The following is a 23464-nucleotide window of genomic DNA, read 5'->3' on the forward strand; positions in this document are numbered from 1 at the left end:
CCTGTGTGTGTGTGTGTGAGTCCATCCACACATTTTTTTTGTCTGTGTGTGTGTTTGTTAGTCTGAGTATCTGTCTAAGTGTATCCTTGTACACGTGTGTACTCCTTGCTTGCACATCTGGGTGTGTTTGTGTGTGTGAGACCATGCACGTGTTTGTTTGTGTAAGTCCCCCTACACATGTGTTTTTGTTTGTTTGTGTTAGTATCCAGGTGCTTTTGTCTATGTGTGCGTGTGAGTCTTTGCTCATCTTTGCTCACGTTTGTGTGTCCATGCACGCTTTTGTTTGTCTGTTTGTGTCAATGGGGACTTGTGTTTGTGTGTGATTTTGTGTGAATCAGCGGGTCTTTGTGCCTCAGCTCCGCTGATGTCAAACACCAGTCGTCTGGTAACACAAACACAACTGTTTTTTCAGTCGTCCTCACAAACATTCCCTTCACATTGAGTCGTTTTCGTCTTTTTTTATTGGCTGGTGTTATAAAACAAGCAGCTGATCTTCATCTTCATCTCCAGCTGAAGGAGTATGATGCCTTCAAGGACAACCAAGTCTGTTTGTTTTTTCAGAGAAAGTTAATTTAGACCAAAAGTGTTAGTACATAAAACAACGATTTTAACAGTTTTTGTGGATGGATGGATGGATGGATGCATAGATAGATAGATAGATGACTTTATTAATCCCACAATGGGGAAATTTCATTTATCTGCGGCAGCAACAATGACATTCAGAAATAATATATGTACTATAACATCAAAAAGGACATTCATATCAAATTATTAAAAGATATTATCAGAATTAATAAAATTATTATTTATAACTATTATTAAAATTATTATCAAATATTAAAATAATTATTAAAAAGGACATTCGTATTAAATAAATGAATACATATTAATATTATGCTGCGAAAGTGCAAAAACATGTGATCAACTATAAAAAAACATGTACAATTTTTTTTTTTTTTTTTTAAATACAAAAAATAAGTAAGTAATAAAGTACACACCAAAACAAACAACCGTTCAGGAACAAAAACAAATGAAAAACAACAACAACTGCAACAAAAGTATATTAATAAATAAGTGAAAGAAAGAAAAAACACCGCTGGGACCGTGAAGTGTCACTTTAACACGGTGTTGGACAGTCTGATGGCTGTGGGGAGGAATGATTGTTACCCTTAAAGTGATATTTTTTTTGTAAATAACAGAGTTTTTGAAAAGAATTTGATTTGTGAAATATTGTAAAAGTTCTTTCTTGATTTGACCTTTTTGTTTTAAACCTGGCTTTTATGAACAAATGTTGCTGAAAAACAATGAAACTTCGAATCACTCAGCTGATTTTCTTCTGCAAATATGAGTTCATTGATTGCTGTTGCACAGAAACTAAGGATAAAAAAAGTTTTTTTTTAATAATAAATACTGTTTTTGGAAAGAAACAAGAGTAAAACTGGTCTATGGGCCCTGACTTGATACTGTTTCCTATTTCAAAAATCTTGTAATTTTTAGGATTTTTCCTAAGTTAAAAAAAGCTCCTTTATGCAGATACCGTTTTTTTCCCGCTAAAATGATTCTATAAACCTCCATCCACCTGTTTTCCGAACCCACTTTGAGCCTTTTTGGGGTTGCTGGAGCCTATCCCAGCCACTAAAGGTTGGGCTATCCCTGGACGGTGTTTTCGTTTTTTTAACCTTTTCCATCTTATTTCAATTTAATCCTTGAAAATCATGAAAACGTCTGAAATCTGCTGATTCAGCCATGAGCGTCTTCGGTTTGGAAATACCACTAAAGGCTTGAACAGATGTAATGCCACCTATGATTTATTTATTTGGTTTGTGTCTTTGTGCTTCAGAATAGTGTAGGTTTTTCATTAACCCGTATTTACTTTGAACAGACTATAAACCAGTTCAGGTCTAAACTCTCATCTCAGCACTTTAACTGCATCCCCTCTCCTCTGTGTTTCCCTCCAGTGAAGAGCTGAAGCTGGCCTCCCACAAGCACCACCACGAGGTACCCCCCACCCTGAGCTCCATGTCCCGTAAAGCGTCTCCGTTACAGATCTGTGTCCCGCTGATGAGGAGGATTTGGTGCAGAGCGCTGACCTCCTGCTGAGACTCTGTTGGAGCTCATGCAGCTTCAGCTTCTATTTTAAGGTTTCTATTTTTGTGTTTGCTCTGCAGCACAATGAGGAGCAGAACTGTCAGCAGCCAGACATGAAGACCAGGTAGGAAAAATATCTTCTCTTTGCGTTTTTGTTTCTGCTTCATGGGATGATTAGATAGTTTCATGTCACTTTTAGCTGTTAACTCCTTCAACAGATGTTTGAAATGGCTAAAAGAAAAAACTTCTCATCATTTTCATTTCTTCAGCCTTGCTGTGCTGTAATTGCTCTGCAAACTTAAGAAGATTGGATATTTTTCTCCCATTTTCATCATTATCACATATGTTTGGGTTAGTTCATGATTTGGTTTAAACAGCAGAAGCTGACATTTTCATGTTTTTAAGAGCTTTAAGTCTTCATCGAACCTTCAAGCCTTTGCACAAAGAAAGAAGCGGAAGGACTCAGTTTCAGGTTGAAGTCCATGTCAGACAAGCAGAACATTTTCTGGATTCACGTTTGAACAGTAGACCTTCTGAACAGGTTCATAGAAAGCAGCGTGTCATCTGCGTACTGTATGACAGCGTTCCCCTGTTTATTGCAGGATTTGCGTTCTAACGATAAACCTGTCTGTGAAGTAGTCATCTTTATTTTTACAATAAGTTCAAACCAAATTTCCCTTCAGGGATTAATAAAGTTGATCTTGAATCTTGAATCTTATGGCAAAGTAAGTCCAGGATTAGTCCAAATGAGTCTGAGTCATTGTTTCTATGGCAACCACTTTCACCAGTCAGGAGGGAGCTTGTTGGAAGTCCACACCCCTACCTATGCAAAAGCAGCCTATGTCAATGAGAACAACACAGTTTACTAAAAAAAAAACTTCCCATTAACTCATCCGACCAATTGCCGGCTTCTTGCCCCCTCCAGGCATTCTGGGTAGCGTAGTCAAACCACATTACAGTACTGTGTTGTTCTGCTTTTTACAACCCATAATCATATGGTATATGGTAACTTGTAAAGGCATCTGACCTAAACTTTGTGATGAACAGAGTCACATTTTGCTCGTGTTGGAGTATTAACCGACCAGCTCAGGTTTCCTGTGTCTGAGGAAAAACCCCATGAGGTAAAGTAAACTTAAATAAGAACAAAGAACATCAGAACAGAAAAAATACAATTTGTTTGATCAGATCTGTTTTTTTTCTATGACAGGAAAGTCAAATCATTAAAAGCAGAAATTATTTATTTTATTTTTTGCTGTTTCATTTAAAGCTCTTCTCAGCTAAAGACAAATCGGCAGCTTTCTGTGTCAGAAAACATCTGTTAAAGTCACGACAGAAGCAGGATGAAGGTTGTAGGTCAGAGATGAGGTTTGAGGGCCGGCAGGTGGCTTCCACCGGGAGATGAAGAGCTGGTGCAGCTACAACTAGAGCAGGAGGAACAGATGTGGAGGAGGAGGCGGCTGGGATTCTGAGAGATGACCTTGTTTACCTGACGGGATCCGTCTAACGACTGGATGTTGATGGTCAGGTTTTATTTTCAGTGACACAGATGACACAGCAGCAGTTTGTTTAGTTACATTATTCTGCATTTTAGAGCGATAATTATTGTGTATTTTACATCATAAATCTCAAGACGTTGCAAATATTGGTACTTGATTTTTCTGGAGCAGACGGTGGATTTCTGAGTTATTGAGCCTTTTAACATCAAAAATGATCAACTGAACCCAAATCTTTCATACAGTCTTGAACGGGGTTTTCCAAATACTGAGGAACACTTTGAACATCTTCTTTATTTATAAAAACTTACCTAAAGATATGAGTTTTTCTGTTAAAAAAAGTTTTATTTTGACCCGATGCGCCTTTCTCTGCAGAGGATCCATCTCCAGCCGCGACGCGGAAAGAGACTTCCAGACGTCCACTGCCGGCTTGATCTCGGAGAAAGACAGAGAGCTGGAAATTCTCCGGACTGAGGTGTCCGCTTCCCTGGAGTTTCCCAGTGTCCTGCCCTTCATGCTGTCCGCCGCAGGTTTGAAACCCGTCATCTGTGTTCCCCGTCTGTGCAGATCGAGGTGCTGCGAGGAGAGAACGCCATGACCAAGACGCTGCAGTCTGCCGTGGAGACGCTGGAGAAGGACAAAGCTCAGCTGCAGGGCCGCGTTCACAGTTTAGAGCAAAGGCTGATGGGAACTCAGGGCTCCGAGGGAGAGGAGTGGGAAGCTTCCGCCTCGGGTGAGGACGCGTCTCTTCTCAGCCTGGAGGATCTGGTCCAGCTGGATTTCATGTTGCTGATGTGCTTGTGCAGGTGATGCAGCGCTGCAGCAGCTGAGGGAGGAGAAGGAGTTCGCCGAAGGACAGGTGAGTCCGCCCGCACTCTGGTCCGCATTCTTGCGTCATGAGCGTGTAACTCGGCGTTGATCCCGTGCGATTGTCTCTGTCAGATCAACTTCCTGAACAGCGTCATCGTGGACCTGCAGCGGAAAAACGAGGAGCTGAAGATCAAGCTGAAGAAGCTCGCCCTGGCCGAGTTCAACGGAAACGACGGAAACGACGGGTGACCATTTCTAATCCTCATGTCTAAAAAACAATACACCCCCAGAAAGAAAGATCTATTTAATGATGGATCTATTTATTTATTGGAGGGGAGTAAAAACATTTTTCGGTCACAGAAACAGCCACTAAAAAATCTGATCTGGGATGTTTACCATAGAGAGACAGAATCCAGAAAATCACATTATTTGGATTTTTTTTAAATAATTTATTTGTATGAGGGAGCAGAAAATAAGAATGTAAGCCTGGTTAGTCTTCACACTGTGGCTGCAGTCTTCCCCAGGGCGGTCATGTTTTGTCTAAAATGACTCACTAAAGATCGGATGGAGAGCATCAGGTGACTGTCGGGATCTCCTCGTGTCGCAGGCTCAGCGAAGGCGTGCCGAAGCGCGAAAAGAAGGCGACCCCGCGGCTTTTCTGCGACATCTGCGACTGCTTCGACCTCCACGACACGGAGGACTGCCCCACCCAGGCGCAGAGCCCCGACTCCGTCCCCCACTCCACATACCGCGGCAACCCGGCCAACGAGAGGCCCTACTGCGACATCTGCGAGGCCTTCGGACACGCCACCGAGTCCTGCAACGATGACCAGACCTTTTGAGGCATTTCCCACAATCCCCCTAATACCCAGATTCGTCCAAAATGTATTTTTCTACGATATTTATGCACAACGCCAGTAGCCGCTGTCCGGGTCTGAAGCAGATGAAAATGCAGAAAGCTCATCCAAATATGCTGCTCATGTGCAATATTGATGTTTATGACAACTTTGTTTCTATGCCGAGCAAAAGTCACAGCTGCTGCTTTTTACGCTTTTATTGTTGTTGGCGACAAAGTGATGCAACCCGAGTGAGCACAACTAAAACTGAAGGGAAAGTGAGGATCTTCACCTCAACACTGTTTACTTTTTCACAATTCTTCTCTGACTGATTCTACTGAGGTCTAAAAATAGCTCAACGGTCATGAAAATCCCTCGTAAATGTATAAATGAAAAGCGGTTAGTTATCTGAAGCTGTTTTTCATAACATCCCTCCTGAAGAAAGCATTCCACTAGAAGTCAGTATTGTGTCACTTAAGAGTCAACATGCAAAAGCAGTGATAGCCTAGTTTGGCTCCGCCCACCAAATTAACTTTCAGAATATTTACAACTTCCTAAATTTATATACTGTATATATTTATACATAAATATCTATTAGTTTCAAAATCATGTGTGTAGTTGTCATTTTATTTTTTAAAATTCTAAGTCATTTTTAGTCCCCCCCCCCCAACCCCCAAGGCTGTGGACCGGTACAAAAAAAGGAGGTATTATTTTGAAAAACTACTGGCTTCTCTCCACCACATGTGGCTTTATGTGACTAAAATCCACGTCTGATACTTTCCTAAATCGGCTGCTCTGACTGATAAAACCTCCAAGTTAACAAAAACAAGCAAATTTGGAAAGTTTCTTTTGGCAGAAAAGAGGAAACAGAAGACTTCAAAATAAAAGAAAGCTGCATTTAACAGACAGAAACCAGGAGTCTTTCCTCCAGATATGGTTTTATTGTGACAGTTGTCACTATTATAATAATGCAGAATATTCAGTAACCAGCTAATACAGTTACGTTGACTATTATATTTGGAAAATATCACTTTTAGTGACCATTTTATTTGGCTGTTTCTTTCTATCTGTCAGACGAGGCTGAATTTGCCGTCGGATTTTTTATTTTCTACTAACAGTTATGGGTTTATGGAAAATCTGGATCACATTTTAATGGTTCCTGCAGGATATCTAGTTTACAAATAAAGTTTAACGCAGCTGCACATATCTTTTGAGGATGAAGATAAACTTTACCCTCAAAAGTTAAGGAAAAATAGAAGCTAAAAAAATAAAAAGTGGCGTTAGCCTTGAACAGATCGGTCCATGACAGTCATGTCTGACATGAAAGCTGGCCGGCAAAAGGCCGGAGACCACTTCTCTGCACAACACTGCCAAGAAAAACCTAAAACTAATGCTTCACGTTGGAAGATGTTTTTATTTTTTAAGTTTAAGTTCACATGTAGGATGCTGTAATTGTTCCTGCATGGAAAAATGACAAACCTTTACAGTAAGTTTTTACAAAAGTTTACGTTTTTGAAGTCATCTTTTGGATGACGGCTCCTTTGGACGTTGTGAGCACAAAGTTCTAATATTTTAGGCTACATGTTGATCAATCTTTAAAAACATGGACTTGTTTGTGTCTGGAAAACTTAACCAAAAGGTTTTTAGTATCTTGAAAAGAAAAAAAGCTCAAATAAAAGTTAAATAGTTTGAAGGAACAAAAAGTTGTAAAGTAAATCCACACTTTCTGTATGGTAAAAGATTATTTTTGAAATAAACAAATTATTTTGTTGATTTCATATAATAAGTTAGAAAAAAACATTTTTAAAACTAGAATCTATTTTTGAAATTCTTTAAGCTGTTTTTGAAGACCTCAGAAAAGCTTCAGATGTTTCTTTAAACCTTATTTGAACCTTTTTTAATGACACTATGCATCACAAGTCTGTTATGAATAGTTTTTACAAATTTCAGTTCTAAAATCCAGTTGACGGGTTTTTACCGGTGACTCTTTCCGAGCGTCTTTGAGCTTTTTTCCCTTTGGTGTCGATTGATACTGCTTAGAGTTTAACGATAAACTTTGTTGTTTTATTTACAAGCCAATCATCACGAGCTGGAGCTGAACCCAAATGCAGAGCACAGCTGAGCCCAGTAACAATGTAGGAACCTCAGCCGACGTGGTTTTGCACTTTCTACTAGAATTTGGAGTTTGGAAGAAACGTCTGAATCCAAACGGGTTCTCTGAAGGAAGACGGAGCAGAACCGTCTGCACGGACCCACTGTTGCACCGTTTGACACTTTCAAGGTCTTCTCATTCACGTTCAGTTTGTTGATGTGATCCAGACAGCAGGTTGTGCCGCTGATTCTGTTCCATTCGTCCTCCCTTTATGACCGTAGATGATCCGGAAGCTTTACTGATCGTACTTGTGCAGAAATGGAGCCTAAGCTACGTTCACAATCGGCAACGTACATCCAAGCGGCTCCTTCCCGTGTCAAACGGCCACTGCAGACACTTTTGTACATTTTTTCTTTCGTGATCCATGCGTGGTTTACGTCATTCATACGCGTTTCTTGCGTTGGTCATTCGTCGATGTGCTCAGATGTCCGTCGGTTCGGTTTTGAGCTGTTCAAGATTTTTGGTCGGTTGAGAATTACGCTGTTTATGTTTTTTAACGTAGTTTGAACGCAATTATTACGCAAATCTAATGTAATTGTGTGTGATTTTTGTAAGATGCATTGACAAATTTGTGTCTTTCCACGGCCGTTTCATGTTTGTCTAACGGACTTTTCACGCTTGTCCCACCGAACTTTTATATTGCGTAAAAATTCCGTAATTGATTCGGTCATTTCAGTCAAATTTGGCCCAGATTTGGCTTTTACGTTGACTTACGTGTTCCTTGCGTGGTTTATTCGTACTTCTTATGTGGTTTTAACGAGGTTCATTCCTGATATATCTGTGTACATTTGACACACATTTCTGCACTTTTTCCACGCCTATTCATGTATGACCAATATTCATCCGTGTCATGTGTTGAAAATGTCTGTACTGGCTGGGTGACGTGGTCTTTATCACGTTTTTTTGGCTTCACGTTCAAAACTTTCGCATTCACGCGTTGCTATGCAAGTTTCTACGACAGTTTTCTAGCTTTACCTCCAAAACGCACGGCCATTGAACACGTGTAAAATTTTAAACTAGTTGCCTATTCAGGACTTAGCTATTTTAAATCAGACCTTTAGCTTCAGTGTCTACGTTCTTTAGACCGCCATAACTCTTTAACGTAATTCCAATGGATTCTGAAGCGGAGAGAAGCTGCCTGGAGCTGATAAGCAACACTTTAGTAACATGTCACACGTCAGTGCAAAGCTAACATGAAAATGCGCTTTTCTCTGCATCAACGAACGCTTGTTAAAAGTTAAACCGGTTTAACTTTGACCAATCAGGGACTTGTATTTTTTAGGGACGACTGGACAGTGTCCTTTTCAAAACACGAAAGCGCCAAAATTGATTATGGAGGAGAAATGAATAATTGCAGTTTGTGCCTAGATGGAATTATTCGACACAGAGTCTTTCATTAATCAGAATAGAGCTGTGAATGAAAAAGATTCACCAGATTTGCACCACTTTGATATTTCGCACCAAGACTCTTCCAAGAATCTATCGGGTGGACACAGTCCAGTGCGGAAGCGTGTTCAGAAATGCCGTTTAGGTTGCTCTTGAACGCGGTGTGCACGTCGCTTTAGGCCGAAACAACCGTTGTCAATAAATAAATGGATGACTTTTCACCTTTTTTATTTTTTTTAGACAATTTAATTCAGAATATCTGAACTGTATAGAAGAAGTTCACGTTAGACGTGTTTCATGCAACTCTTGACCTATAAACTGGTGTTCCAAGCCTGGAAAAAAACAGTCCAAACCACTTTTAAATGTCACTCTCAGAGCTAAACACCAAAACTTTCCCACCCAGCTCCTGAATTCTTTGAATTTTTAATACTAAAAAACTGTTTATTGATTCATGTCATGGACGAAGTCATTGATAAAGTTTGTCTTTGACGAAGCTATCTTAGTTAAATACGGTTCGGATAGAAGTCTGACGTCAGGAGCTGCTAAAGAATTTAAATATAAGTTTGGATGTGGTGTCGGATACTAGGAGAACAAAATACATGTGATTTCCTTACATATAATCAGCTGTTGGCATTTGAATGGAATTGTTTTGATAGATGTCGGAAATGTTTTGGTCAAAATAGAGAAGCTGCAAAACTGCCCCGTTCCACCATGTCTGGAATGCAAAGGAGCTTGGTTTTTTTATAGAGGGTGGAGTCAGCCAATTGACTCCTCCCCTTACCTCATGTCATGCTATTTTCTGATAAGAGTCCAGCAAATACGTGATGACACAAACGTGGACAAAGATTTAAAAAAAAAAAAAGGATCGTTTCAACAAAGTCCATTAATTCCTGATGATGGAGACGCTTAAAAAAGATAAATAAATACTAAATGATATGATAGTACTTTAATCCTGTTATTTTTACAACATTTTAATTGTTTTTCACAAGAAGCAGACTATGGAATATGCAGTGTGATGCGTTGTCATGGTAACAGCAGCTCCATGTAGAAAGTCGTTCAAATGCTAAACTGAGGGAAAGTTCACGTCTTACCGCGTGTTTTTGTCCAGATGATGCAGATAAAGGTTGTTTTCAAATAAACAAAGTCCTCGCAAGTGATTGATTTGATCAAAGAAATATCCACCATGAACTCTGATTAATAAATGAGGATCAATAAAAAATATAGATATATATATACATTTCTTTCATTAATTAATGGCAATATTATTTATTAACAATGTTCCAAGTCTCTGTTGTGACCGGAACTTCTTCTTTAGGTGTCCATTATTAGCCAATCAGAATCCAGTATTCATCCAGACCCTGATAAATAAAAGGACATCTGCTGGAAAAAGCAGCAAAGAGTTATGACTGTTTTTTTTTTTTTTTTACTCTGAGAGCACAAAGGAACCGTTACATTGAGGTGAATAAGAGAAATTCCTAAAATGTCAAACTGTTCTATAAAATTCCGTGTTTGTTTGTTTTTACATTTACAAAGCACAACTTTGGATGGTGTTGAATCTTTTTCTGTGATTTAAAAGTGTTGATCCAATGCTTTGTGAATACGGACCAGAACCTTTACTCTGGGTTTACAGTGGAGCAGAAAGAGAACTTTTTATTGGCCACACTTCACCTTCCTGCCTGTTGTTCAGACTGACGTGTCTGGAGATTTGCATTCCAGCGTGAAGACAACTCTTTGTACAGATTGGACGGGTGTGTACTTTGTACGTGATGAGTCTAACTATTAGTGTAATGTTTTATGTTCCAGCTTCAGACACCATCTGTGGTTTGAACCAGTTCACAGAGTCAGATGTCACTGTTTCCTATGTACCGTTTACTTCTCAACTCTTAATAAAACATAAACTTAACACTTTCCTTTTTCCCCATTCGTTCAGGTTAAAAGACTTCCTGCCAAACGTTTCAGTTGTATGTTTTGAATGTGTTCTCTGTAGTATGTTGGAGCAGTACATGGACATGTTTGCAATGGTGATGGACAGGCTGACAGATGAGGTTAAACAGGAGTCGCCGTGGATGATGATGTTTACAGACCATACTGTGATTTGTAGCGAGAGCGGGGAAAAGGTGGAGGAGAAGCTAGAGAGGTGGAGGTTTGTCCGGGAGAGGAGAGGAATGAAGTACATGTGTGTGAATGAGGTCATAGGGAGGAGAGAGGAAGAAGGTGGAGGATTTGAAGGATCTATAGGGTCAACAGTCCAGAGGAATGGAGAATGTGGAGAAGAAGCGAGTGCATGCAGGTTGGAATGGGTGGAGAAAAGTAAGTTTCCGCTCAAATGAAAGGAAAGAGCAGCCATGTTGTTCAGCCGAGAGACAGCGGTTCTGAGGAAAAGACAGGAGGCGGAGCTGCAGGTAGCAGAGATGAAGATGCTGAGGTTCTCTTCGGGAGGGACCAGGATGGATCAGGCATGAGGACATCAGAGGGACGGCCCATGTTGGAGGTTTTGGAGATAAAAGTCAGACTGAGATGGTTCAGACATGTCCAGAGGAGAGACGGTGGAAGGATGCCGAGTCTAGAGCTGCCAGAGGAAGACCGAGGAGGAGGAGGATTCTGGATGACATGAAGGTAGCTGCTGTTGGAGGAGAGGATGCAGAGGACAGGGTTAGATGGAGGAAGCTGATTGGCTGTGAGGGAAAAGCTGAAAGGAAAAGAAAATTATGTTTTTTTTTATGTATGATGCATGTTTACAAAAGTACCAGTTTGAAGCCCGTTCAGCTGACTATTGTTGTAATATTGGGCTTTATAAATACATTTGAACTGAATTGTATTTCAGCCTCCAGAGCCTTCACATTAGTCTATTTTCTATGTCATTACACAAGAAATATATGTTTCTGAATCATTTGATTATAAGCTAATACAAATTAAAAAAACATATCAACTAAAAATGGAAAACACTATTTTGCTCAGTTTAATTAAATCATAACAGAAAAATTTAAAGCTTTTTATTTTTCAGTTCAGTCTAGTTTTCTGAAAATCGCTGCACGGTTTCCGTAACAGATTGATCGTCTGATTTGGTCTCTCTTCACGGTTTTCGTTTGGGATTCTGTGAAGTTCTATGGACACTAACTGTGAGCTGAAGACCAACAGCAGAGACAAACTGCAGGACAGAGAACCACAGACAGCGGGTCAGGGTCCACTGTGGACAAACAGAACGTTGTGTGGCGCTGTAGGCGGCGCTCAGCAGTACGTCTGGGAGTGTTGGTGTTTTTATTGTCGTTTGCACATGCAGTACATCGGAATTTTTCTTTGGCATCTCTCATGTCAGGGTAGAAATAAAAAGGACACAAATTTAAAATAAAGTAAAATTAGACAACAAAAGTACAAGTACATTGACCCACAATGCAAACTAATTCGCTTCAAATTGAAACCGCTCTTCCTTTAAGACTTTCACGCTGCCTGTTTAGGATCGCCTGTTGCCTGTTCAGCTCAATGCAAAGCTGCCCTGAGCTGAAATGCAGACGACTGACCCAGAAAAGGTTCACGCAGAGCGACCTTAACCAGAAACCCGCCAGCAGCTTCTAAGATTCCTGGGTTTTGTACATTGTTATTTAGAACTTCAGTTGTGTGGTAGTTGTCATGGTGCAAGGAGGAGGAAGCTGCCTGATGAAAGAAACGCCGTTTACTGATTTGGAGAAGACAATGAAATCCAGGAACTGGTTCAGGAGGTGGTCAGGGCCTCCAAAATGTGAAGGCTGAACTAACCAAACATGACCAGCAGAGGGAGACAGAGGCCCAGAGACAGGCCAAACCATGACAGTTCTACCTCCAACCAAAGTCCTTTCACCATCAAACTGGACTCCTGATGCACAGGCTGCCTTTGACCAACTCAACCCACTGTCCACCGGCTCCTATCGTTCAAATGCAGTGTGTAAAATCTTCTCCTTTTTACAGATAATTTGATCATTTTTGATCATTTTCAATAATTCTTTCTACAGCAGAATCAGAAAATGTTCGGAAACTTTTATTCTTCTTCTCATAATTATTGAAAGCTTTTTTTTTTCTTCTTCTTGTTCAGCATGAACCCCGTCCGTCTGTCTCCGGTGCGACTTCAGTGTCCGCAACTTTAGAACCGGGAAAATGTCTGCAGGCCTTCGGCGGTTCATTTGAAGATTTCTGCTTCATGACGGCACCACGCGGGCATTTTACAACCAATCAATCAATACCACTTTAGTATAGATATTTGGTCAATAGCGTCCAGAAACTCAATACTTTGGGTGAAAGATTCCTCTCGTTTGCGCAGTTTCCGCTTCTGCGCAGAAGCGACGCCCGCCGGTCGAACTGCGGCTGTGGAGGAGCCGTCAGAACGCATGCGCGAACGTAAAGCGGGTCATAAATCCATAAAATCATACCGTTTGTGACGCAGCACGTAACTCGTCGTCATCATTCAGACAGATGGGGGAGTATTGCGTCATGACTACGATTGTTTTGCAGGTTATTGGCTTATTCAAAGTCGGATGACATTATTTGACGTCATCACCAACATCTATTTATATCCCTGCCTGAACTCACGGAGTGAAAGGTGGAATCAAGGGGCTTGGAAAGTATATACTGGAAGGTGAGCGCAAAAGACTTGAAGCAGCGAGAAAACAGTTCACGGAAATTCTAGAAGAACGTTTGAACAGGTCTCTGAAAGAAAGTAGGCAAAGTGCGGAGAACATCTTCACCCAGAACTCCATGTTGTCCAGTCAAATTGAAGACATTGGCAAAAATCTGTCCAACATGAAGGATTTGGAGAGAACCCGCAAGAACCTGGAGAGGGAGAGGAAAGCTGCTTCTCAGAAAAACCGTGAACTGCTCAAATCTCTGCAGACATTGAACACACAAGTTCAACAGCAGATGAAAATCCAGCAGAGATGTGACGCAGAGAGACAGAAAGTTGCGGACTTCTCTGAAAACATCCGTGAAACCAAAGAGAAAATGACCACTCTGAAGTCCAAACTTCAGCTCCGCAAAGAGCTGCTATTAGACCACAAAAGAGTGAAACAGGAGAGGAAAGCCATGGAAAAGAAATCTGCGGTTCTGAAAGCCGAGCTGCAGAAGCTGCAGAGAAAGGTCGCCCACCAAGCAGTCCTGGAAATGGACTACAAACTGGAGTTCAACCATGTCCACGCTCTGGAAGAGGAGACCACGGCTCTGAAAACGGAGCTTCAGAAGCTGCAGACAGAAATCCGGGAGCGAGACCAAATTAGAGAATCGTTTGCCACTATGGTGGAAGAACGATACCGTTTGGAGGACCTCAAGAAAGAGCTGCAGACAGAGCTGTCCCGGCTGAGAGAGCAGCCGGCTGACGCCAAAGAGCTCAACGTCCTGCATCGCAGACTCACCCAGGAGCTGAAGGAACTCACAAAAGAAACCAAACATCTGCAGAGAAGACGGGAAGGAGTCCGACGCTCTGTTCAGGATGTGGAAAGGCTGGAATCTGCATGTCAGAAACTCCAAGCAAAAACCAAGATGGCGGTCCAAACCAACTCTGACCTCTCAACGGAAATCACAAGACTGGAAAACGAAGTCAGTCAGAATTGTGGTTTGGAGGACAGAGTCACTGTCGCCAGAGAGGAAAGTGAGAGGATGGAGAAGGAAACTGTCACTCTTCAAGGAAAAATCAAAGACTTGCGCTTCCAGATCCAACAGTTCCAGCGGCAAACTGAGGATCTGAACCAGGAACATCGAAAGCTGCAAATCCAACGCCACAAAAGAGACCAAATGAGGGTGAAGTATTCCAATAAACGGGAGGAAATTGGCTGCTTGCAGAACCAGCAGGCGGCTTTGGAAACTGAAATCTCAGACCTGAAAGTTCAAGAAACTGAAGCTCAGGAACGGATTGAAGAGTACAACAAGCAAAAGACTGAAGCATATCTTCTTCAGCAGAAGAACCAAGAGCTCCAGAAAACCAAGGAGGATCTGATAGAGTCCATCAATCACATGAAAGATCTGGAATCTGCACGTCAGGGCATAAGAGCCCAAACAGAGACGATTGTCAGAAGGAACATGGATCTCGCCTTGACAGTTACCCAACTCCAAGAAGAAGTCAATGGCTTTGAGGATGTGCAGAGAAGAATTCGGGCTGCACACGTGGAAAGGGATACTGCACAGGGGGAGACCATGGAGCTTCAAGAGAGAGTTGCAGTTTTACAAGATCAAATTGGACATTTCAAACAGCAAAATGCAGTTCCTGACTGTGAGATGAAAAACCTGCAAATACAAAATCAGACAAGAGACCAAATGAGGCAGCTCCAGGTGACTTCAGATGATGAAGAGTCCGTGAATTCCCGAGCAGGAACAGGCTCCATCACTGAAATGAAAGATTCTGGCTCTTCACTGACTGAGACAGATCAGGTGAAAAATGAGGAAGAATGTGGTGAGGATGATGAGGAGTAAGGATTAGGGACATTATTAGAGTTTTAGTAGGAAACAAATTAGGGACAGTTTTAAATTTTTAGTAGGAAACAAATTAGCGACATTTTTAGATTTTTAGTAGGAAACAAGAAACTAGGGACATTTATAAATCTTTAAGGGTTTTTATTAAAGACAACCTTTCAACAGACTTTAGATTTTTTCTGTTCTTTGTTTTTAGGGTTAGCTTAGCAAAGAGCAAAGCTACATTAACATGTGTGCATTAGGGTTTGGGTTAAGTTTGTTCTTAATTCCAAAGAGGATGAATTTCTAAAATATTTGTATTCATTCATTCATTCATTCATTCATTCATTCATTCATTCATTCATTCATTCATCTTCTTTTTTGTCCCTTTCGGGGTCACAGGGCTGCTGGAGCCTATCCCAGCCACCCGTGGGCGAAGGCAGGGGACACCCTGGACAGGTCGCCAGTCTGTCGCAGGGCCACAATCACACATCCATTCACACTCACACTCACACCTATGGACAATTTAGAGTTGCCAATTGACCTATGAAGCATGTTTTTGGACAGTGGTAGGAAGCCGGAGACCCCGGAGTAAACCCACGCATGCGCGGGGAGAACATGCTAACTCCACGCAGAAAGCTCCCCATTGGTGTTCTGTTTCAGGTCCCCCAGCTGGGACTTGAACCAAGGGCCTTCTTGCTGTGAGGCAAGACCGCTAACCACTGTTCCACCGTGCAGTATTAATATGATATTTTTATCATAATATTAAAAAATACCTTTTTGTGAGTTAAAAATGTTTTTTTTTATTATTATTACCATAAGCATTATTAGTAAAAGTATTTTTTATCCATTGGGACTTTAAACTGGATCCTCTTCCATTGAAGTGGAACCTTCAACCTAATCTTTTTTAATCTAAAAATGCCATGGAAGCACACTGAAGGTTCTTATTGAATGGAAGTCACAGCAATTTTTCCTGCACTAATTAGATTAACTTTGATGAACTAATGCTCTTTTGATTAGCGCAGTGGCTTCACTGTAAGAGGATCGATCCAGTTAGCACGGGGTCTCTCCGGCTTCCCCAGATCCAAAAAGAATGGAATCAGGTTTGAGAATACGCAAATAACAAATTTCCCCACTGTGGGATACATAAAAGTAAGTTGTCAGCAGTTGTGCAGGAGCTAGAACTCAAACATATGTACATATATACTAACACAACTCAGCGCTTGCATGTGCTGGTCCCATGTCCGGATAAATGCAGAGGGTTGTCGGATTTGCATCGGACATAAAAACCAAACCAAATCAATCATGAATGGAACTTTCAAACTGATAGGGTCGTGGTCCGCTTAACAAGGACCGCTGCCGGTGCTGTTGACCTACAGACTGGAGCTAGGACTAGGGTTGGTGGAGGAAGGAGTGGATGAGGGCGCGTTCTTCAGTAGGAGCAGAAAAGGAAGGCATGACTGAAGGACTTGTGCTGCGTTTACACCAAACTTGATTTGTGCGGCACATTCCCCTCTGCCGCCTTTTTTTGGCTACGCCGTGAATTTGCTCCTTCTGGTGCATCCAGAGGTCTGATTCCCCTGACATGAATTCATGTGTGGGAGGAGCTACTGTACTAAACGGTATCATTGATACATTACATATTGTAGTTCCCTCTGGAGAGCCTACGAAATGCGCCGGCGAGCACGCCACAGTATCATGAGATCCTTCAGAGACGCTCCCAGTACGTTGGGCTTCACCATCGACTGCAGGAACTGCGTCTGAATGACGGCCAACTACTAACTAATGTCAACTCATATTTAGAACTTTGTATTTCTTCAGGTGTGTCTCCATTGGAGACTCCTTCAGGAGCACAGCTAGCAGCTTCATGGTCTGCAGCTTCATCCCTGAGGGGGTCACTGCCATCTGGGAGAGCCTCGTGGGGGAGTTCATGGCTGTACCTTCTGCAGAAGACTGGAGATAGCAGAGGACGTCCGTCAGAGGAACTGCTGTGGATCCCCAGAGGTCAGGTACGTTGTACGTTTTCTTGTCCAGAGAGACCCTCCCACTGAGATGCTCCTTCAAGAGGCACTTTTCTGCAGAAGAAGCAGACCACAACAGCTCTGTCAAGCTGACTATCTTGCTCCCGCGATGCCAGGGGGGCCGCGCAGTAGTAGTGGTTTTAGGCACAGGTAATACGGGCAATTGCCCGGGGCGCAAATTTAACGGGGCGCGGTGGTGACAGCGGCTCAGTTCTCGGAAAAAAATGTGCGTCACTATTGGTTCCTATTATCTGTTCTATCACAGAGTTTGTAACAGAAACCTGTGAACTGCCGTCCCTGCAGCTGCTCCTGTCTCCTGTCACACGCGTGTGTGAGAAGGAAAGGGGAGGGGTAGTGGGCTCAGGCTGCCACGGACATGGTCCTTCATAGATTCATGGTTAATCCAAAGGGCATGACAAGGTATCCATAATGGCCAATGTGTGTGTTGAGTGCGGTTCTCCATTTGACCCCATTCTTTGACACGAATGAGATGGTAAGTTTGGTGACGTATTTGGTCCCTTGTAACCATTCAAAAGCACAATTAACGAGGAGAAGAACAGTAATCCAATTTAGTCGATAGTCGGTAGTCATTGACAAAAAAGAACCTGGCTCCTGCAGGTGATAAAGATATTAACACATTAGACCTGCTTTCAGAGAATCCTCAATGTAGGTCCGCGTGGCTTCACGTTCTGGACCAGACAAGGAATACAGACGACCCTGTGGGGGGATGGTTCCTGGAAACAGATCGATGTGACAGTCAAAAGGTCTGTGGGGTGGTAGAGAGGTGACTTCAACTTTGTTAAAACATTCTTTAAATTCAAGATACTGAGAAGGAACCTTAGATAGATCAGGATACTCTCATCAGACGAAAACTCAACTCAATGGATAACTCCCACCTGACAAACACACCGCTGTAATCGTGTCCTGGAGACTCAGTCACATGCACCTGTACATTGACACGAACGCGTCCTGCAGCTGTTTGGGTTGTCCGACCCGTGGGGGGGTCGTAGAGAGGAGCGGCTGCATTTGAACTCTTTAGCACCGTAGAGTAATCAGCGTAAATCAGCTGATTCTGTTGCCGCGGCTGCAACACTTTACGTGAGTAATATGCTGCATACATGATGCAAAGGCGATATGAAAGCCTCTTTTCTCTGTGTCAGTCAGCTGATTCACATCAATCATCATCATCATCATCATCATCATCATCGCTGTCTTTATTTATAAAAGCGCTGTGACACAGTTAAAAAAAATGTGAACAAAGCACTGTACATTAAAGCCACACACAATAAGAAAACTGTCAAAAACGAATTTAATAAGTGACTAAAAACATAATAAACCTTAAAATGTAAAATAACATCAAAATCTAATGTGTGACCAAAAGCTTGGTTATAAAAATGAATTTGGGGTAAAATGGGGTTGTTTATAGTGAGAAATGAACATTATAATACACTTGAAAGCTCAAAAAGTTGATTCTGCACGATATAGGCACACTGTCATCACGCCACACTCCGATTGGTTCATTTCCACATTTCCAACAGTCGGGTGGCATCAACGAGTGCGCACGTGTCACGCGAACACCACCAAGGAGATCCTTGTCCGTATGACACGCCTACTTCCCCCTTACGTGTTGTATAATTATTCACTACGACCTGTCGCCTGAAGCATGCCCGTAGTTTCTCTCTACGGGTTCACTGAGCCGTCTACCACCTCGATGTTTTGTCACCGTTGTGACCGTTCAGGTTTGACCATTTTTCACCTACCGGTCGTGAAAATCACTCAACTCTCAAAGGGAGCAGCTGGATTCAAGTCCCGCCGATGCTCCTGATGGACTGAAGGTGTGGAAACCGGTCAGCAGGTTTTCACACCAACATTCCCATTGCCGTGCTCTCAGGAGAAGAGCTTGGAGCTCACATGCAGTTTAGATCTAATGTTTCTCAAACATTTATCAAACCGACTCGCGTGTCGGATCTGTCATGCTGCAGCTGCAGCTTCCCTTCTGTCAGGAGAGAATCCCAAGCATTTGTGAGGACACGTTGGCTATTTTTGTTTCTAATTCAATTTACACTGATGGATGATGGCGTCACACCCACAACCTCTTTTCTCATCACTGTCTTCTTCACATGCAGACAACAAAAGGAACGTCCTAAAAATATGCTGGACAGATCTGGTGGCATCAGATCGACGCGCCGGCGTGTTCCACAGTCGTGCATCCACGCTGCCGCGTTTTCTGCTTTTCCACACCAACAGGCGGGGAAAGGGCGGAGGAACTCGCTCATCCAGAGTCTGTGTGAGTGTTATTCTAGGTCAGCCCCTTCCCTGGAATGTTCTGCCTGCTGCCAAAGAGAAGTCACTGCAAAGGAATGCACACACAACACTGCAGGATGACTTAAAAAGGCCTGAAAGTGAGGAGGCTGCACGGCTGGAGCCAAAGTTGCTCACAACGCCGAGAGTTACCAAACAGTCCAGCACATGGTGTTGATCTCATCTGTGCAGAAACCCTGAGCATGCTGTGTTTCCACAGATGGAGCAGAATCTGCCTTTGTTCCTGCTGCAGCGCGGCGGCGGCGGCGGCAGCGGCGGGCCGTGGAGTCACAGAGGGTCACGCAGCCTCCATCCTGCGACATTGTGAAATGACTGCAGCAGATTGTGTATTCTTGTACAATGCGGCAGGTCGTGGGGGAGGAAGGCAGCTGCAGAGTGAGGAGTGTAGAGGTGGTGGTGGAGGGGGTGACACACACAGAAACGAAGGGGGGGGGGGGGGGGAGTCTCAGGAACCGGTTTCCAGGGTAACAGGGGTCTGAGAAACACAGGCAGGTTGGACTTTTTCAGTCTCCATGCTGCACTGCCCTCAGGCAAACCCCACCACAGACAACACTAACCGGGATGGCGCTCCGGCAAGCCGTGCCGCCACACGCGGCCCTCTGCAGCTTCCAGAGGTGCCTGCAAGCGCGGCGTCAAACGCCACGCTGCAGGTTGCATGGAACAAACATCATCATTCTGCAGGTGACGTCATCCTGGAAGATCACCCCCCCCCCCCCCCCTTTTTTTTTATTTCCCTCTAAAACGAGGCTTCTCAGATCTGCAGTCATTCAGCTGCCAGAATGCAGGAGCTCCCTCCCTGGGGGGGGGGGGGGGGGGGGCAGCCACCCTTATGAATGACATTAATGCACAGTGACGTCATTTTTATGTCTATTTCATCTACTGTCAACTTCGGTTTGAAAAGATACAGAAATGTCAGCAGCCCGGGAAGGCATTGATCAACCTCTTGTCTTGTTAACCTGACTGCGACACCAGGCGGAGGTGCTGCGTTCACTGTCACTCGGAAAAAAGGAAATCAAACCTTGGATGTTTGGATTTTATTTTAAAATATTTTTTTTGATATCGACAAACTTGCAGCCCATGAACTATAGAAAACATATCGAAAAACTGAAGATAAAAGACACGTTATACATTAGTTTTTTGACTGGATATTTTAATTGGAGAAATAGGGTTAAGGCCACCTTTGAAGAAAGAAAAAAACTGAATGAATTTAAAAACCTATGAGGAAAAAGTCAAAGTTTTACAAAAATAAAGTAAAAATTGTGATAGTCATACAGCAATAAAAATATTCAACAACTTATGAGATTAAACTTGTATATTTATGGTTCAAAAAGTTCTATTTTACAAGGAAGTTGTGTCGTTTAGACAATAAAAACATTACATTTGACTTTTTAATAGTTTCAACAGATGATGCCGAAAAAATCAGATGGACGTCCCCCTCAAGCATTTATCCACTTTCTAAAGGCAAAACAATATTTTCACAAAAAAACAATACTTTTGAAACAGCATGATTTTTTTCTTTGTAAAATTTGACTTTTTCTTTTCATATTTTACAACTTTGTCATAAAATTATGACTTTGTTTTTTATTATTATACAACTTAATTCTTGTATATTTTGGACTATTTTCTCATACTTGTATAATTATGACTTTTTTCTTATTATTTATCTCATTACTTTATACTAGTATATTTATAACATCTTGCTAATACTTTTATGACTATTTTCATAAAATTATGACTTTTTTTCTCACAATCCTAGGACTTTATTGTCATTAATTCTCATATATTCTTGCAAATTTGTGACTTTCTCATACTTTTACGAATTCATTGTTTTACAATGACGAGTTTTTTATTATACTTTTACGAGTATTGTTGTAGAATTACGCATCAACTTTTTCCCCATAACTTTATGAATTTTTAGTCGTAAAATTATTATTATTTTTGGCTAATTATATGACTATTGACCTCAAGTTACCACTTTATTAGCATTTAATTTAATGACATTATTGCCATTTATTTATTTTAGTACATTTTAGACTCTTTTCTCATACTTTTACAACTTTGTCGTAAAATCACAACGTTGTAATCATAATCATATGACTTGTAAAAATGTACACTTTTTTCTTATCTTAACTTTTGTCTTAAAGTTACTTTTTTAATTTGACGCTTTCCTTTAAACTTTTAAAACTTTATCCTTGTGAACTTAAAACTTGTTTCTCATAAGTGTCCAACTGTATTTTCATACAATTTTTCTTGAATTTTACTATTACATTGTTCTAAATGTTTTATTTTAAGTTTGTTGGCCCTAACACTCCGTCGTACGTTAAGGCTAAAAGGGGCAGAACTGAAAGTTGAGGTTTTCCCTTTGTAACCATGATGTTGCGAAATGTGTTTTGTTTGTACTCTAAAATCCGATGGTTAAAAATATACCGAGTTTTGGAGGTTCCTCAAACGCAGCACCAGCTAACGCTCGATTAGCCAAGCTAACATAACTGTCTCCTATAAATCGGCTTCATCGTGTGGCAGCTTCCGCGCGCTCCAGGTAAGACACCGGCTAATTAGCTAAGAGTCGGCGGGTCGACAGCTTTAATCCGCCGGGCGCAGACAAAAGCAGCTAACTACCGGCGGCGCCAGCGGCCGTTACACCAACTTAACCCCGCGAGTCCGGTAGCTTGCTCCGGTTAGCTGCTGGCGGCGGCCGCTGGCGGCGCGTCTAAGCCGCTCCGCCGCCACCGCACACCGCGACGCGGCGCTGAAAGTTCCCGCCGCCACCGCGGGGCTCCCCGGCTGCACCTCCGGCCCTGCGTCCCCGCATTTCTGACCGCCGTACGCGGCGGCAGCCTCACCCTCAGCCCGGCCGGTGTGATGTGAAAGAAAACATCTGCTTTTGTCATTAGTAAACGCCGGGAAACGCATTCCCGCACGCACGCATGCACGCGGAGCCTGGACCCCTCCACGGCACGCACGGCACGCCGCTGAAAAAATGCTTTGTTCTGATCTGCGGCATTGTTTTTGTTTTCACTCGCATTCGCGCGTGTTGCTGGCTGCTCACGCGCCTGCAGACACGTGTGGATGCGGTTCATGCCGGAGGGTCCGGAGAAAGCCCCGCGTTTGACGCGCGTCAGTAAAGATGCGGGTCTGAAGCAGGTGAGCTGTGGATGCTCTGCTGCGGGGGGAGACTTTTGGAGGGAAACTGTGAGCCGGACATCATCCGTGCGTTTATGTAACCTCTCTGCTGCTGCGTGAAGACGCATTGTGTTGTGGCAACAGTTGTGCAACAGACTGCCCACAAACTGCCTGTTTCTGGTCCACATCCTGCTCCAGAGGGCTTCCACACTGCGTGCGCGTCCTGGCGTGCACGCTCACATCTTTGCATGGCTCCCTTTGAGATGCAAACACATGGAAATTGGGTTGAACTGAGGGGAACTTGCAGGAGGAAGGCATCCTAACAATGGACCCGTCCCTGATGTTCTCCACCTGCTTCATCCGGCTGGGGGGTCAGGGTGGAGGGGAGGCGGCTCAGCCAGGATCCGGTCTGGGAAAAACCGTCTCTACACGGATCCATTGTCATTCCTGACACAGAATAATCATTTAACTGCTGCCCTTTGCTTTACAACACCAAATGAACAGATTCATTTCAAATGGGAAGCACTTCAAAGGAAATGATTCGTCCTACACATGTTTACATTTACAAATAAAAGCTAACACACGTGGACATTTTCACACGCGTCGTTCTCGTTTAAACTCTGAAGTTTTAAACATTTGTAGAAAAATGGGTCCAGGATCATAGAATGAAAACAAAAGATCCGCTCGCAGTCGAAGATTTAATTCATTTTTATGGACTATAAGTCGGTCTGGAGTATAAGTCGCAAACGCAAAAGAAAAATTCATTAGAAAAAAAAGTATAATAGATAATAATAGAATGAATATCTGCATGCTTCACTACCGTAA

General features: G+C 42.5%; 3 protein-coding genes and 1 long non-coding RNA gene across 14 annotated transcripts in view; 3 read left to right on the plus strand and 1 right to left on the minus strand.

Moving 5' to 3' along the window:
• clip1b (CAP-GLY domain containing linker protein 1b) overlaps positions 1 to 10668 on the plus strand; it is a 40613-nt gene extending 29945 nt beyond the window's left edge. For all 6 annotated transcript variants that reach the window (XM_023960446.2, XM_078956056.1, XM_023960443.2 and 3 more), the window contains 7 exons: positions 1959 to 1998; positions 2169 to 2212; positions 3957 to 4056; positions 4149 to 4314; positions 4388 to 4440; positions 4524 to 4636; positions 4999 to 10668. In XM_023960446.2, the coding sequence (XP_023816214.1) occupies positions 1959 to 1998; positions 2169 to 2212; positions 3957 to 4056; positions 4149 to 4314; positions 4388 to 4440; positions 4524 to 4636; positions 4999 to 5233 (751 nt within the window). In that variant the 3' untranslated portion in view covers positions 5234 to 10668. The remainder of the gene's footprint in view (positions 1 to 1958; positions 1999 to 2168; positions 2213 to 3956; positions 4057 to 4148; positions 4315 to 4387; positions 4441 to 4523; positions 4637 to 4998) is intronic.
• On the minus strand, positions 10341 to 19859 carry LOC144996507 (uncharacterized). The gene is made up of 3 exons (XR_013659441.1): positions 17839 to 19859; positions 17114 to 17248; positions 10341 to 11388 (listed from the first exon to the last, which is right to left on the minus strand). It is a non-coding gene; the product is annotated as an uncharacterized LOC144996507 (long non-coding RNA).
• On the plus strand, positions 13346 to 17132 carry LOC110016135 (uncharacterized). 2 transcript variants are annotated; one of them, XM_078956060.1, is made up of 2 exons: positions 13346 to 15152; positions 15576 to 15860. In XM_078956060.1, the coding sequence occupies exons 1-2, from the start codon at positions 13491 to 13493 to the stop codon at positions 15714 to 15716; spliced, it is 1803 nt and encodes a 600-aa protein (XP_078812186.1). In that variant the 5' UTR covers positions 13346 to 13490; the 3' UTR covers positions 15717 to 15860. The 2 variants fall into 2 exon arrangements, with proteins under 2 accessions (XP_078812186.1, XP_078812187.1); XM_078956061.1 differs by lacking the exon at positions 15576 to 15860 and adding an exon at positions 16995 to 17132 and having other exon boundaries at positions 13353 to 15152.
• zmiz2 (zinc finger, MIZ-type containing 2) overlaps positions 17062 to 23464 on the plus strand; it is a 32696-nt gene continuing 26293 nt past the window's right edge. For 2 of the 5 annotated variants that reach the window (XM_078956057.1, XM_078956058.1), the window contains exon 1: positions 21972 to 22055. The gene's annotated coding sequence lies outside the window, so the exon portion shown is untranslated. Of the gene's footprint in view, positions 17183 to 21934; positions 22056 to 22637; positions 22661 to 23464 lie in introns of those variants that run through there. The other 3 variants (XM_020707441.3, XM_011481424.4, XM_078956059.1) reach the window with 3 other exon arrangements.

This window comes from Oryzias latipes, chromosome 12 (assembly GCF_053564925.1).
Source record: "Oryzias latipes strain Hd-rR chromosome 12, Olatipes_Hd-rR_3.1".
Lineage (NCBI taxonomy): Eukaryota > Metazoa > Chordata > Actinopteri > Beloniformes > Adrianichthyidae > Oryzias > Oryzias latipes.

Coding starts and splice junctions, on each gene's coding strand:
- LOC110016135 (XM_078956060.1), top strand. CDS start 13,491: ATGTTGTCCAGTCAAATTGAAGACATTGGCAAAAATCTGTCCAACATG. Junction 15,153..15,575: donor CACTGACTGAGACAGATCAG/GTGAAAAATGAG, acceptor TCGGGGTCACAG/GGCTGCTGGAGCCTATCCCA.